General features: G+C 29.9%; 1 protein-coding gene across 10 annotated transcripts in view; it reads right to left on the bottom strand.

Annotated features, from left to right (window-relative positions):
• Positions 1-1068: 1068 nt before the first annotated feature.
• The window catches only part of LOC121126783 (integrin alpha-PS2), a 130023-nt gene continuing 116676 nt past the window's right edge, over positions 1069-14415 (bottom strand). For 6 of the 10 annotated variants that reach the window (XR_011782582.1, XR_011782581.1, XM_071892065.1 and 3 more), the window contains 3 exons: positions 8958-9044; positions 8773-8907; positions 1069-1467 (listed from right to left, as the gene is read on the bottom strand). Coding sequence is in view for 7 of the 10 variants with exons in the window: in XM_071892065.1 (XP_071748166.1) it covers positions 1399-1467; positions 8773-8907; positions 8958-9044 (291 nt within the window). In the remaining 3 variants the exon portion in view is untranslated. The remainder of the gene's footprint in view (positions 1468-8772; positions 8908-8957; positions 9045-14415) is intronic. The other 4 variants (XR_011782583.1, XM_040722123.2, XM_071892066.1 and 1 more) reach the window with 2 other exon arrangements.

Genomic DNA, 14415 nt, shown 5'->3' on the forward strand with positions numbered 1-14415 from the left:
AGTAAAAGTTATTTTAAGATTCTGTATGTTGTTCTGAAATCGAAATATTTACTTTTTTAGGACGAAAAATGATAAAAAACGATACTCTCCTTCAGACTCTCATAACTTATTCATAGTTATAAGAAATATCATCGCTTATATTATAGAAAAATATTCAATGTTTTATTTTTAAAAAGATATTCATCTCGAATGATTTTTGTTCGATTTTGTATATTTTGAATGATCTTAGTTTTTATGGAGGTTTAATGGTAAAGCGATGTCATTATCTATTTTTGCCTACCCCCAAAATAATAATAATAATTCATATCATAATACAGCGCTTCCTACAAAATTTAGACCAAATAATTATTAATCATTTTTGAATTAATTAAATTTTCCGGATGGATCTCTTCATTGTTTCGATCCTGGATTCTCCTCTCCAACGAATCAATAAACTATATTCCCTTTTAAGGCCTGATAGTTTTCCTCGGATTAAGTTTCATGCCATGGTCTCTCGTGATAATATAATTCCGAATTAGAGGATCTTTTGAGAATTATATTAAGCCTTAGCAATTTTCAAACTAAAAAAAGATCTAAATATGAAATCGGTAGTAGTTAGAATTATTCAATTGTTTAAAATTATTGTTTTTAAAAGTTTTGTTTCTACTGCGGGAATCAACTTTTGATTTTAATTACGGAGAGAAAAAGTAACTCTCAAAACAAAATAAAAAGCCCAGCACAATTTTAAAACAACCTACATTCATAATGTTCAAAAATAATTTATCAAGAATAATTTCTTTCTAACATTGGTGGCTGTGAAACACGAATGGTCATCTTCGACGATAACATTGTAATATTGTTCTGAAACATTAAATTTTTCTCAACTGTTGTCATTCTAATAAATAAAACTTTATTTTACCTAGGGCTAGACGCTCGGCACCTCTTCTTACATAAGAAACTCTTTTCATTTATTACATCCATACATATTAAATGTATCATTATTTTTGTGAAAAATGTTGGAATAGATCAATATTCCTTGAATAGAGTTGAGTTTAACGAAAGAAAGTAGAAGAACTGTTGGTGTTAATATTTTGATTTGTTTATCTTTAAGTTTATTTTTCTTGAATAAATTCAACCATTTTTTGAATACATAGTCTTAGAGTAGATGCCTGAACTTTGTGTTAGTGAGATTTTTTTTTGTTTTACAAAATTATATTTCATATAAAAACATTTACTTGTACAATTTCAAATATAATATAAAAACAGACAATAAAATAACTAATGAAATGTATTATGTAAAAATACACGTGTGTTAGTTCATATTTGTTATTAATAAATCGGTCATAAATTAGTTTTATTCTTACATCATTAACAAAATTAAATAAGGAAATTTTCATGAAGCTTAAACTGTTCAGTTTTCTATTGGCGTATGTTTAGAGGTTCACTTTCCGGATTTATGTCAGGTCTCTTTCTTCTAAAGAATCCACACTACAAAATCAAATAATTTTCATAAAAATTATTTCAAAGATTTGAAAAGAAATAAGGATTCAAGCATGAAAATTTAGTCAAGTTTAGGACCAATGATAGCAAATTAACTTAAATTTAAGTCAACATAATTGGCATGTCATACATTTCAAGGTCAAATTTAAGTCAACTTGGTGCAGTTGGGCTTTATATTACACTATATACCTTTTTATTGAATACACAATTGTAGGGGGAAAACTTTCAACATCAACTTTCAAACCTGGATTGAATTTACCTTTAAGTACAAAATTGAAAGCTGATTTCGGTTTTTATCTCATGAGTCTGGTTTCTGATAAATCTTGATTTATAGTAATGTGGAACTAAAATTGTTTAGAGTTATTTTTCTACTCACATAAAAACAATTACGATTAATAAAACGTATGTAAAAGTGTTTATTGACTTTAATCTTATTTCAAATATTTATACTTCCTACTATCTCTAAATTGATCCCTTCATAGATCCTCATTTCAATCTTGGGATATATATTCATCGTTATATATGGTTAAATAGATCCATCATCAAAAGAGTATTCAAATTTGAATTGTGAACTCTACTCAATTCTCTTAATTTAAGGTGGTTTTTTTTCATCCTGTTGTTCCAGTAGCAAACGGAATTAGGAAGATTCTAGTGAAGGTTGATGATTTATCATTTTCCTTGGTCCTGATAAGATAATATTGAAGTATTTTATTGATTTGTCTCCTAATGTACCAAACTATGAAATCCCTAATCTCTATCAAACTGATATTCATACAATTTTTAATGCTTAATTCATGCTGTTGAGCATATACCAAAAATTATTTACCTTGGACACTTCAAACCTCCCTCCTTATTCCTTCAATACTTTAATAGATGTGACTTTTTAGCTTTATTAAACTTCCATTGGAAAATCTTAATGCAATTTCAGTTTAATAACGATGTGTCTTGGGAGTACTCTGAATAATTGCTTGTCACTGTTTTTGAACTATTACCTTAGTGAGGATCTAGTATCTCCACATAAATAAATTATTTACCAACTATAATTCCATGTATGACATAACGTATTTGTTTCATTGTGTTATAAGTTGTTTTATAGCTGAAAATAACAAATTATAACAAAATAATACAATTAAATCAGTATTAATTCGACAAAATACAACATTTCCAGAATTACAGATAATAAGATTAATTTTATATTTATTTTGAACTTTTCAATGTTGCAACATTATTATGACTGCATATTTTAGCAAAGTTAAGAACAGACACGGTTAATATAAATACAAGGTTATACCTTAACGGATGTTTGACTTCCACCACACTTTTAATATTCATCTCATATTAGATGAGTGTGTGCGTGTTGTGTCAAACTCTGTTTTTCCTTCCCAGTATTCTGTATGATACATTAAATTGAAAATTACGGCAATAGTGACGTCATAAATTATGAGTGGTTGCGTATTCTGTAAAAATCTACCAGTGTTTCCCAGCAGTCAGTACATTACACCAAATTGAAAATTCTAGCAAGCCCGATTATATGATGGTCTAACCTTGTATTTCTATTAACCTACCTTGACAAGAGAGAGGTTACAAGAGTCTTCCTATTCTTAATTATTAAGATATTGTTGGCGTAATATTTTATTATCAAATAGTATTTCACTATTGATTTTTGTCAAATAAGAAACTCTATTATTGATGTTTCTTGTTTATCTATATATACAATGAGATGTTTATATGAATGATAGATGTGCCAACCCACCTTAAAAACTGTCTATTAAATGATTAAAAGTAAGAACTTTATTTCGCTCTTGGTTTTTAAGGTTGATTTTTTTATTATTTCAGTAAAATTTAACTGGACTTATACCTATATAAGTCAAGTAAATATTTGACATTTTCTATTTATTAAAAAAATATTTTTTCCCCATATTTTTTTCAAAAAAACATGATGAATGAACAAATTATAGAGAAAATTATAATGAAATATGGAAAGCTGATGGGTGATAGTGAAGACATATTACTTCAAATAATAACTGAATGAATTGAAAGAATATAAAAGATATGCTAACAAAATTAATGGGATAAGTTTGGGCAAATATATATCGAAAATCAAACCTTATAAACCTCAACCCACCATCATCAACTCACAATATATATTGCGTAGCATAATTTAATATAAAATAATATACTTTGATAAATAGTTATTTATACATAATTATACGTTAATAATATACATCAAACTGTCTTCCTTCCATTATAAGTAAATAATTTTAAAGTTATTTTATAAACTATACTCTTTTATTTGGGTTGGCACGGAGATTTATTCTTTTATTTGGTATAATCAGTTATGCCTATAATATTTGTATCGGTATGTAAAAATAAAAGAAACCTAAAATTACTAAGGTAATTCTGACAATTTTAAGAATACTTGAGAGGAAAGCCCCTTAACTGTCATGACGTTTTAATAGATTAACTGCAAGCAGCGGCGAGAGGAAGGAAATAAACACAAATCCCCTCCATATATAGAAAAGATATATAAGGTGGAACTACTCTGATGTCCGGACTCAAATTTCGAGTCCAATAAGAACTTACACATATAACTCAGGGGGAAACACTCATTGTTACTCACCATCTTTCATAAGCACATGCACTAGTTATTACTTTTTACTTAGAAAACAGCAATATTATATATTAGATATAACTTATGTAATTCTAATCATCGGTAATGTGTGACTTCATGGTCAACAACCCTCCCGCTCTTTTTGGTATCGACCAAAGTACGAAAAATATATATAAAAGCAACGATAACTAAAGGCGTTGAAAGTGTTAAAAAAGTAGGAAAAATAGTATCGCCCAATGTTAATAGAAATACAAGGTTAGACCATCATGTAGTTGGGCTTGCTAGAATTTTCAATCTGATGTATTTGAACTGACTGCTGAGCAAGATAGGCAGATTTTGACAAAACATGCAACCACTCATAGACTATGACGTAACTATTGTTATAATTTTCAATTTGATACCGACCACTGGAGAAGAAAAACAGATTTAGACAAACAATAACCACTCATCTACAATGACGTCAATATTAAAAGGGTGGTGGAAGTCAAACATCAGTCGTACACGGGTTATGGAATAACCTCATATTTATATTAAACTTGGTCTAGCCTTCTTTTTCATCTTTAATCTCTTGAATAGTCACAGTCATCCTTTTTGTCTTCTGCGATTCTTTATGAATAGATGTTTCTTTTTATATTCCGATGATTTCTTTGAATTGTCGACAGTCAATCTTGATTTTTTTTTAAATCCACTTTTTTCTTCCGTGCTGCCACATAAAAACCCCCTACTTAACAGCTTTCGGCTATTTGCAATAGCTTCTGCTCAGGCTATTGCTGAATTGGACATGGTAAATATCAGTAGCTGTTCCAAATCGGAAATGTAGTTACATTATCGAGTAGCTAAAAAAAACTTCTGATTTCATTTGGAATCTTTCCACCTATTCTGCAATAAATTTAAAGCAACAGTAAAATTAATTTAATGTTTCCCTTCACACTTGTTTTGTTCTGAATAATTTGTATCGAATCTCTACTATTTCTCTTTTTTCCTTTGAAGTATTCACAAAGATCTTCTATTACTTCATTTAGAGTTTTACTTGTGTTTTCAGGAATCTCGAATACGTCAAATTTTGTGAAAAAATAAGGAAAGCAACATGTTCATAATATCGATATTTTCTCTTGGTGAGTTTTTTTCCATCATATGAATTAATTTTATAAATTAAACATTTAAGGAAGGCTGATTAATTAATCTTGTCTCCGATTTGAAATTTGAGAAGTTTGTCTCAGTCGGATTCGTATTCTGTAAATTTGATCTGAAAAATTGATATACTTCACACCTTATTTATTTTAAGATATTTTTTGTATGTATGATTTTATCAATTTTCAATTCAATCTCTGAGAATGATTCATTCATCTATGATGAAAAATTCTCATTTTTTTTAATTGAGTTTTTCAAAAGCTTCCCTTATTTTCTACATTTTCCTCTTAATTTTGAAGTTATTTGGATTCTTCTCCGTTAATATATCCTTCATATATTTTATTTGAGATTGATATAATCATAATTGTGATTCTGTATATCTCCGAGCTTCAGTTAATATTAAACCTTGATTAAACAGTATTACTTCAAATTGGACTAAATAACTGAAATTAGCAAAAATTGGTCCCTTGGCGAATTTTCCTTCTTTGCAAAGGAAGGAGTTGGCCTAATAAATGATGTAGGAACTGATTAAGAAATCTGTCAATTTGAATATAAAAACGAGGATTTAAAGAAATTATATCAGAGTCTTGATATCTGACGCTACGTACATGGCAATAGAAAAAGAGATATTCTACAATTCAGCCAATAAGGATCCGTGGGACAAATTTCAGTAAAACCAACCAGTCACACCAGAGGAAAATACCCACTTTTGAGATGGCTTCTGTGCAGCTAATTATCACACATTAAAAATTAAAACATTTCTAAATTCCTATTTGTAATACTTATAGGTAACAAGGAAATAGTCTTATAATTTAATGGAGCTTTAAAAAGATAAAAATACTGTATTTCCGTCAGACTTTTATAAAGGGAATATTGAAGTAAGATTATAAAACAGTTGCAACCCTGAAAGGAAAGCAACTGATAAAAAAAAAACCTAGGAAACCACATATTTTGTACAATTTTGGGATCAAGGGTCCTAGTTCTTCCTGAAGTTCTGAATGCAAAAACGAGAAATAATCTAACTGACGACAAAAATATCTCTAAATTAGAAAAAAGAGTTCATATTGCATTATAAGACACACTAATAAAAAAAGTAAAAATCAGAAAGTTAATCATCCAATTCCTTACAAAAAAACTATTAAAGAATTCAAAGAAAAAAAGATTAGTATCAAAAAATGTAAATTCAATAGTAACGAAGTCGAAAAATTAGAAAATAGAAACCTTATTGAAATTACTTTAACTTTTTGACATTTCTATTCTCATAGACACAAGACAAAATACAAATTGTCTTGGTGACGTTAATCCAGTAGGATAATATTATGTAGTAGTTCAACAAAAAAAAAAAAAAATGCTCTATTAAAGAACACCATGCAATTAGTTTATAAATCAGACTTATAATCTCCCTAAGTTACTTCCAAATTTGTGATCTATTGATATCCATTTTTAAAACTGTCGTACATCTGTGTTTTTTTATTTTCTTGTTAATTTTAACATAGTATATTTCCAAACTTGGTTCAAGTTATTCTTTTTCATTGGGCAATTTTTGACATTTTTAAGGCAATAAGATAGGGGAGGGGGGTATTCAGAGTTATATATCATATAGCCTACCAGTATGTAAGAAAAATGAAACAAAAATAAGAATGGGTACCCTAAATTTTCAAAAACATTTGGGGAGAGCAGCTTAATTATCATCACGTTTCGTTAGATTAGGTGAAAGTAGCTTTGAGAAGGTGAGAAAGTAAATAAACATAAATCCCACTCTGTATCCAGCAAGTGCTTACTTCGATAAACATCCTAAACTCTACTCTTAGTTCAACAAGATCTTACTACTATGTCGAACCTAAAGTAAAGACTTACACTTTTAACTCCCAAACAAATCATCAGGATATGGAGCAACATAGCTCAATATACAATGCACTTGCAAAAATTATTCCTTTGAAATGAATGTGAGTAGGTTTGATAATAAATCGCTCCTGGAGAAGCAACTATACTTCACGTATATGGACTTCTAAGACAATTCCTAGTTCAAGTGGAGTAGTTGTAATACTAAAATAGTTAGTCATACATAATCAGGGCATGCCCGGTGATTCATAGAGAAAGAAATATACTATATGGATTTCACCAAAAGATTACTAGGTTAGATGGAGTAATTGTAAAACTATAATGTTTACTTATACTTAATCAGTACAACTCCATCTAACCAATTAAAGGAACATTAAAAAAAAAAAAAAAAAAAAAAAAAAAAACTCACTGGATACTTAAATGTTCTCTCCTAAATAATTTAACAAAAAAGATAACAAGTTTGGGAAATTAATCAGATGCTCAGATTTACCAACCGCTAGAAAATTTTACATCTGAGTTAGGGCATATATTTTTCACAACTTTAATTATGTTTATGTTCATTTTTTCTATCCTTTAAGTATTTATAAATATATGTTTAAAAAAGTAATATGAAAATTGAAGATAGCGCACTTTTTGGTATTGCAATCTAAAGATGTTTTTTTTCTATTTTCAAAAGCTGCTACCATTATCATTTTATTTATACAGAGAAAACAGTCAATATAACCTTATATGTATAATAAATAATCATTTTTGTGCAAAAGACAAGGAGTAACTATGAGGATTTGTTATGGAGCTATAAGTGTAAGTCCCTGTTGGACTCCGGGTATAATTGAGGATCGATATCGTTGTAATTCCTGCCTGTTAGATACGGAGTGTTATTTGTATTTATTTCTCTCATCTCATAGTTCCTCGTAGCTGATCTAATAAATGTTTTGACAGCTTAGTTGCTCTTCTCCAAAACATTATTCAAATTGTCTGGGTGACCACGTTATTTTTAGGGGTTTTTTTAAACATAAGATCATTTCATTATTATGTTTATAGGTAGTGATGAGAATCGTGTGTAAACCAAAAATCAACATACTAACCCTAACAATTTGAAAAATATTTTGGAGGAGAGCAGCTTAGCTTTTATGATGTTTAATTAGATCATCTACGATCGTGAAGAGGCAGGAGGGGAAAAGGAAATAAACGGTAAGAATGACTCTGATGTCGAACCTTAATTCTACTCTGAGTTCAACAAGGACTTACTATTATTACTCTGTAACATATCCTTAAGGTTACTCTCCGTCTTTTATGAGCACTCACATATTTTCAATCAGGGTTTGAATATAATTTAATACAGCAGAAAATGAAGTTCACTACTCAGGAGTTAAATAATAATGACAACATCATAGAAAAAAAAAAAAATCATCAGATTACCCATTCCAAAAAAATAGGAGACCTAAAAAGTACATAATTTTCTTAAGTATATAACTGGAGCTAAAATTATAAGTCTCGCCAGCCTCTTATGAAAATGTTCTGAAATTAAAGTTAATATCGTGAGACAAAATATAAAATATTTTTAATAATAACCTACACAATGTAATTATCCATTATGGAGGAAAATACACAAAATTTCATTGAATTATTGACAAATAGTTTATTAAGGGAATTAAAGTAGCTTTTTGAATTAACTAACTATTTTTAAATTTTTTATATTAAACTTTTACCCTATACAAACAATAGCTGATGATTAGAAGTAAAATCATTCCGAATATTGCTGCTAGAATCCACACCCACCATGATACAGCAACCGCTTCTAATTGAATAGGAAAAACTTCTGTAGTTACAGAATCCGAAAAGTACTATAAAATATTGTATTATTAAAATATTTAATGGTAATTGGAAATGTTACTTGATCTTTATCCATGTTTACTTGATATGGGAGTTTCGTTATTCGAGCTAAAATCTTTGAGGACACTGATACTTTCTTTCTATAATCCTAAAAATATAGTTTAAAATAAGCTAAAATCGTACTTAAGTAAATGTTGTAATTAATATAAAATAGAATATATGATTTTATATTTTTTCCACTTTTTGGAAAAAGGTATGAATAAAAATATTTGAGAAACACGTGATATATAACAATGAAAAGAAATGAATAATGATCATTTTTATAGTAGTATTTTTGAACTTATAAATACAAAGATTAGATATCGGAGTGATATATGCCGTTCCGATCTATACATGACCAAATATTGACAATTTTAATTGATTTATTATAAATTATAAACTACACTTTCATTTCTATTAGCTTATATGGAAAAACTTTAGAGTAAAGTCTTGCTATAATCGGAGCTTTTTTGATTCACGTATGATTTATATATATAAGACAACAAAATACTAAAATAAAGATCAGAACAATAATTTCGTTGATACATAAATAAACATTATAGAAAAAAACTTAGTGCTCCAAAATAAAACAGCTTCCACTATTATATAAAAGTAAAATGTATTTTTAAAAAGAAATTTTTAATCAACTTTAAATAGTGACTATGTCACATCATCTATCATGAGGGTAAACGCCATTTCTTTCAAAGAATTTTGCATATTATAATCTTTTAACTGCAACAACTCTACCTTTTAAAATGTAAAGTTTTGTGATTTAAAATTTGTCTTGTCTGTTTAAGTGAATGCACTATAATAAATTATATTTTAAAAGCACAAAAATGACTAACGTGGTATTTTCTCTCTCCCAAACAAAAAACATTTACAAAACAGAAATCTTTACATTTAAAAAGTGGGAATTGTTGATGTTGGAAAATTACAATATGTAGAGTTCTTAAAAATAAACAGGTATGATAAATGAGGAAACACAGCTTCATTCTAGGAAACCCACTTCGTTTCTTTGAAGTCATAGATGGAAGAAACTTGATCTCCACAGTTTCTGTCATCATAGATTGGTACCTATATTTTAAATTTTCAACGATAAGCCACATATATAGCGGATGCGGATCAAAAAAAGGTCCTCAATTCCACAGTTTGAGTCGGTTCATGTGACGTCAGTCTGCTTCCAATAAGATATTTGGATTTAAATAAAGCCAATTCAGTTGCAGGGCTGCTAAAAAAATAAAGATTTCCTTTTTCACTCAACCTATCCAGTCAATATTAATTTTGTTGAAAATAAAAACTCAACATGTGCAAGTACCCATACTTTGAGAAATCCAAAGTTGAAGAGTGGGATTGCATTTCTTCCGTTTTCCTGGGAACCGTGGGAGTGCGCCCCTTCTGTTGCTGCAGCGTTGAATTGATTTATTTTATTAAGTAGTACTATTACACGCCTTAAGGGTACGTAGACGAGATAACCATCTCCTCCTAAAGCCACGGCAACCCCAATTAAATGTGGCAACCCGTGTAACATATGCCCCTAAGACTGGAATATACTTTCAAATACTAAAATCACATCTTTTATAGCAAAAATTTTAAATACCAAAACAAAGCCCTAAAACCGTCTATACAAATATTACAACACCACTTTAAAAAACGCCATTAAAACGAAGTAGGCTCCTCCAAAAAGAATTTTGCTTGTCGGCACGTTGTGTCTTCTACCCATTCCTGTTCCGATGTTTTCCTTATGTACTTATTTATCTCGGACGAGACTACACTTTTGAGAACTTCCACTTTCGATTTTTCTTGTAAGGTTCCGCCATTCTTGTCAAGCGCATCTACATATGTATTTTCTGTATAATCCCAATAACTTTTTATCCATGTTATTGTCAAATTCCTTTTCAAACACTTTATTTCTTCTATCCCCTTAACTTGTTGACCCTTAAAGAAGCTTTCATTTTTAGCTACAGAACTAATAGCAGCTGAAATGTCCAGGAAAATTTTGATAGGCATTTGAACAAATTTTTCTATACTATTGAGAGCACGTAATGTCTTTAAAATACCCTCCAATTATGCTTGAAAAACAGAATTATACCATTTTAAGTTGCCACAGCCTTCCATAACATAGGTATCTTCATAAGTTATACACCAGCCATATCCAACTTTGTCATCAATTTTTGTGCCATCTATATAAACGTGGAGAAATTTTGAACTAATCGCTCCTCCTTGCTTTTCTATTTCAATTGAAATGGTATGGGATTTTTTTTTTTCAGTAACTACTATTAGTGCTTTAAAGATATTTAAAATTGATTTCACCACTTCTTGGATCAGCCAAGCCCCTCCTTTGGCTTTATTTGTAGGGATCCAGGTTATACTAATGTTTTCTTCTATTTCTATTTTTGCCTATAATCGTTTTATACTTAGATGTAAAGGTGTAACATTGAGCAAGATTTCCATAGCTCTAGTTGGTGTAGATCTCATCACAGTACAAAACAGTAGGCATGCTAATCTATTTATTCTTCTCAACCTCTTAATTCGGAACTCATTCGTTTTTATACGTGGTGCCCATATTCCTGCTGTGTAAGTCAAAATCGATTCAACATAGGTTTTACGTATCCATTTAGCATAAAGTGGTATTACACCAATTGCGTCCCAGTCATTTTAAGGGCAGAGAATAAAGCCCATTTAACCTTTTTGATAATGTAATCTAAATGCGCTTTCCAATTCAATCTTCTATCGATAACTAAACCAATATACTTTTACTGGCTTTACCCATTCTAAAATTGTTCTGTTCATATAAAATATCGGTATGTTCACTTTATGAGACCAAGTACATAAGATTGCTTTCGTTTTATTTTCACTCAACTTAAGACCAATTTCTTCCACAGATCCGCTCATTTCATTCACCCATTTTGTATGATAGAACCCATAGTTGACATATCTATTCCAGTCATTATCACAGCTATACCATCCGCAAATCCAACTTTCAATATTGGTCCAGGCTTGGGTAAAATTATATGCTGAAAAATACAGTTCCATGCAAATGGGGATAAAATTAACTCTGGGGCATTTGAAATATTTACATAGCCGAAACACATCATATTCTATACTCCAAAATTTTAACATAATAGGTAGCTGGAAGGAGAAAATGGAACTTTCAAAAAATGATGAATTTTGTTAAGTCTTGAGTTTCAAAGGATAAATAGTTCAGTAACTTTTATTCTCGTTTTTTAAAAAAAAAAGTTATTTTTTTTGCATGAAAAATTATTTAGTTTTATTTGTTAAGTGAGAAAATATCAGTAATAATTGCCAATTTTGGACGATTGACGATTATTCTTAAATTGCCTATAATCAGACTCACCTCAACAAAAATCGCGAACCTCTAGTTAAACATATCTATAGCTGTATAAAATATGATTTGTGGCCATGTAAAAAAAAACCAAAATTAAATATGTTAATCTTGACAACTTGAATAATATTTTGGTAGAGAGCCGTTTCATTAAATTAGCTGCGAACAGCTATGATAGGTAGGAAACAAACAAAAATCCCCTCCGTATTTAGCAATACTAAAAAAATATTTTACGAATGACTCCAATGTCGGTCTTCAATAATAAAATAATAATGATACACAATTTAGAAAATAACAACAAAGTTCCTTTACAAGAAATCTATAAATAAAAATCCAGCCTCATAAATTAAAATAATGGACACCATTTATATTTGACTCCTACCTTGAATAATGATCTAGCAATTCATATATAAATATTAAATTTGGATTATTAAACTATATGATAAATAAATATTTCATGATAGATGTTTGGTTGATAGTTTCAGCTCTATTATAGTTAATTTATAAAACATATATCTAATGGTCTTACCACCCTAAGTCAAGCTTTTGATTATCTATTAGCATAAATACTTAAGTCTCTGTCAAAATACACCGTGAGTGGAAACGATAATTATGCTACATTTTACGAGGTAAGTCTGATTCATCGTGCTGATAGTCCAAGTTTATGATAAAATGACTTGAGTGCCACAGCTCTGGTAGTATCTAACTTTATAATAATACATAGATACGATAACTATCCCTTTACACACAAAAAAAAAATATATATATATATAGAAGAGGTGGATATTCCGCTGATTCCTAGTCACTGCACTAAGGAAAAATTTGCAAAATCAGTGATAAGCGTAGTATCAATACTGTAGGAACCCTAATCTCTTGATTAATTCTTACTCACTTGGAGATCCACTGGTTTTTGAAGAATTGATATTTGTTTCTTTAGTTTCAGTAACCTTTTGTGTTTGTTCTTAATGAGCTCACCAAAATCCGATTTTTAAAGTGATCGATTGATAAGCCCGTTGCCTAGATCATGTCCCCTGTTAGAACCAATTCCAGGAAGTCAAATGAGGAAGAAAAAAATTTTAGGTCAAGAACAAGACAAATCTCTGTTCTCCTAGGAATAATGTAATTCCTCCCCCTTTGGGAACTTCTTAACTGCCAGCCTCTGATATGTAGTCATATCATCAAAGGATAAATACTGACTGAAGTGTGTGTCATAACACTGAGAGAATTATTATCTCCATATTCACTTAATAATTTGAGCAAAGTAATAACGCATTTGAAGCTTTATTCGAGGAAATAGACATAAAATGAATATATTTTTTTCAAAAAATCAAAAATGTGTGATTTTACACATACAAAGATCTATTCACATACGAATTGACTTATTTCAATGCATGTAATACATCCTTCATACCAAAGCACAGAGATATTTCGATGCCATACTCAAATATGTAAATCCGGTGTGGTTTTTAGCTGGCCCGTTACTTTATGATTCATAATATTAAGAAATAATTTTCATTTCCTTAGCAGTTGTCATTATTGTCGTGTGTACTCAAAAAAGACAGAGCGTAACCTTGAAGATTTCTTGCAGAGTTATAATTGTAAGTTCTTGTTGGACTCAGAGTAGAATTGGGGATCAACATTGGAGTAATGTCAGCAAACGTCCTTGTTTATGTCATTTTCTCCTTCCTCTCTTGTCACAGCTTATCTAATAAAACGTCATGAGTATTATTCTTTCTTTCTTCCAAAATATTATTCAAATTGTCAGGGTTACCATGTTGATATCTGGTTCCTTTTTTAACATCCCCATTCTACACTGGATTTGCATTATTGGTCAAGGTGCAGACTTTTTCTGAGTCCAGGTCACCATATTCCGAGTCCAATGTGAGTCCAAGTCAGTGGCCTCTGAGTTACCTCGTCGCCGAATCCAGTTTAAGTCCAAGTCCTCTTTCTCCAAGACAAGTCAATTAAAAAATGAATCGAGAGACACATGGAGACGTTATCTATGACTGAATTCACAAATACTCCCTTTCACTTTTGTGGACATAACTCCTACCATCAACGGAATGGCGATTTTATGCTCATTATCATTAAAACAAATGAGATTGAGCTGAAAATATTGACTTATTCTTCTATAAAA

Source organism: Lepeophtheirus salmonis, chromosome 12, assembly GCF_016086655.4.
Source record: "Lepeophtheirus salmonis chromosome 12, UVic_Lsal_1.4, whole genome shotgun sequence".
Lineage (NCBI taxonomy): Eukaryota > Metazoa > Arthropoda > Copepoda > Siphonostomatoida > Caligidae > Lepeophtheirus > Lepeophtheirus salmonis.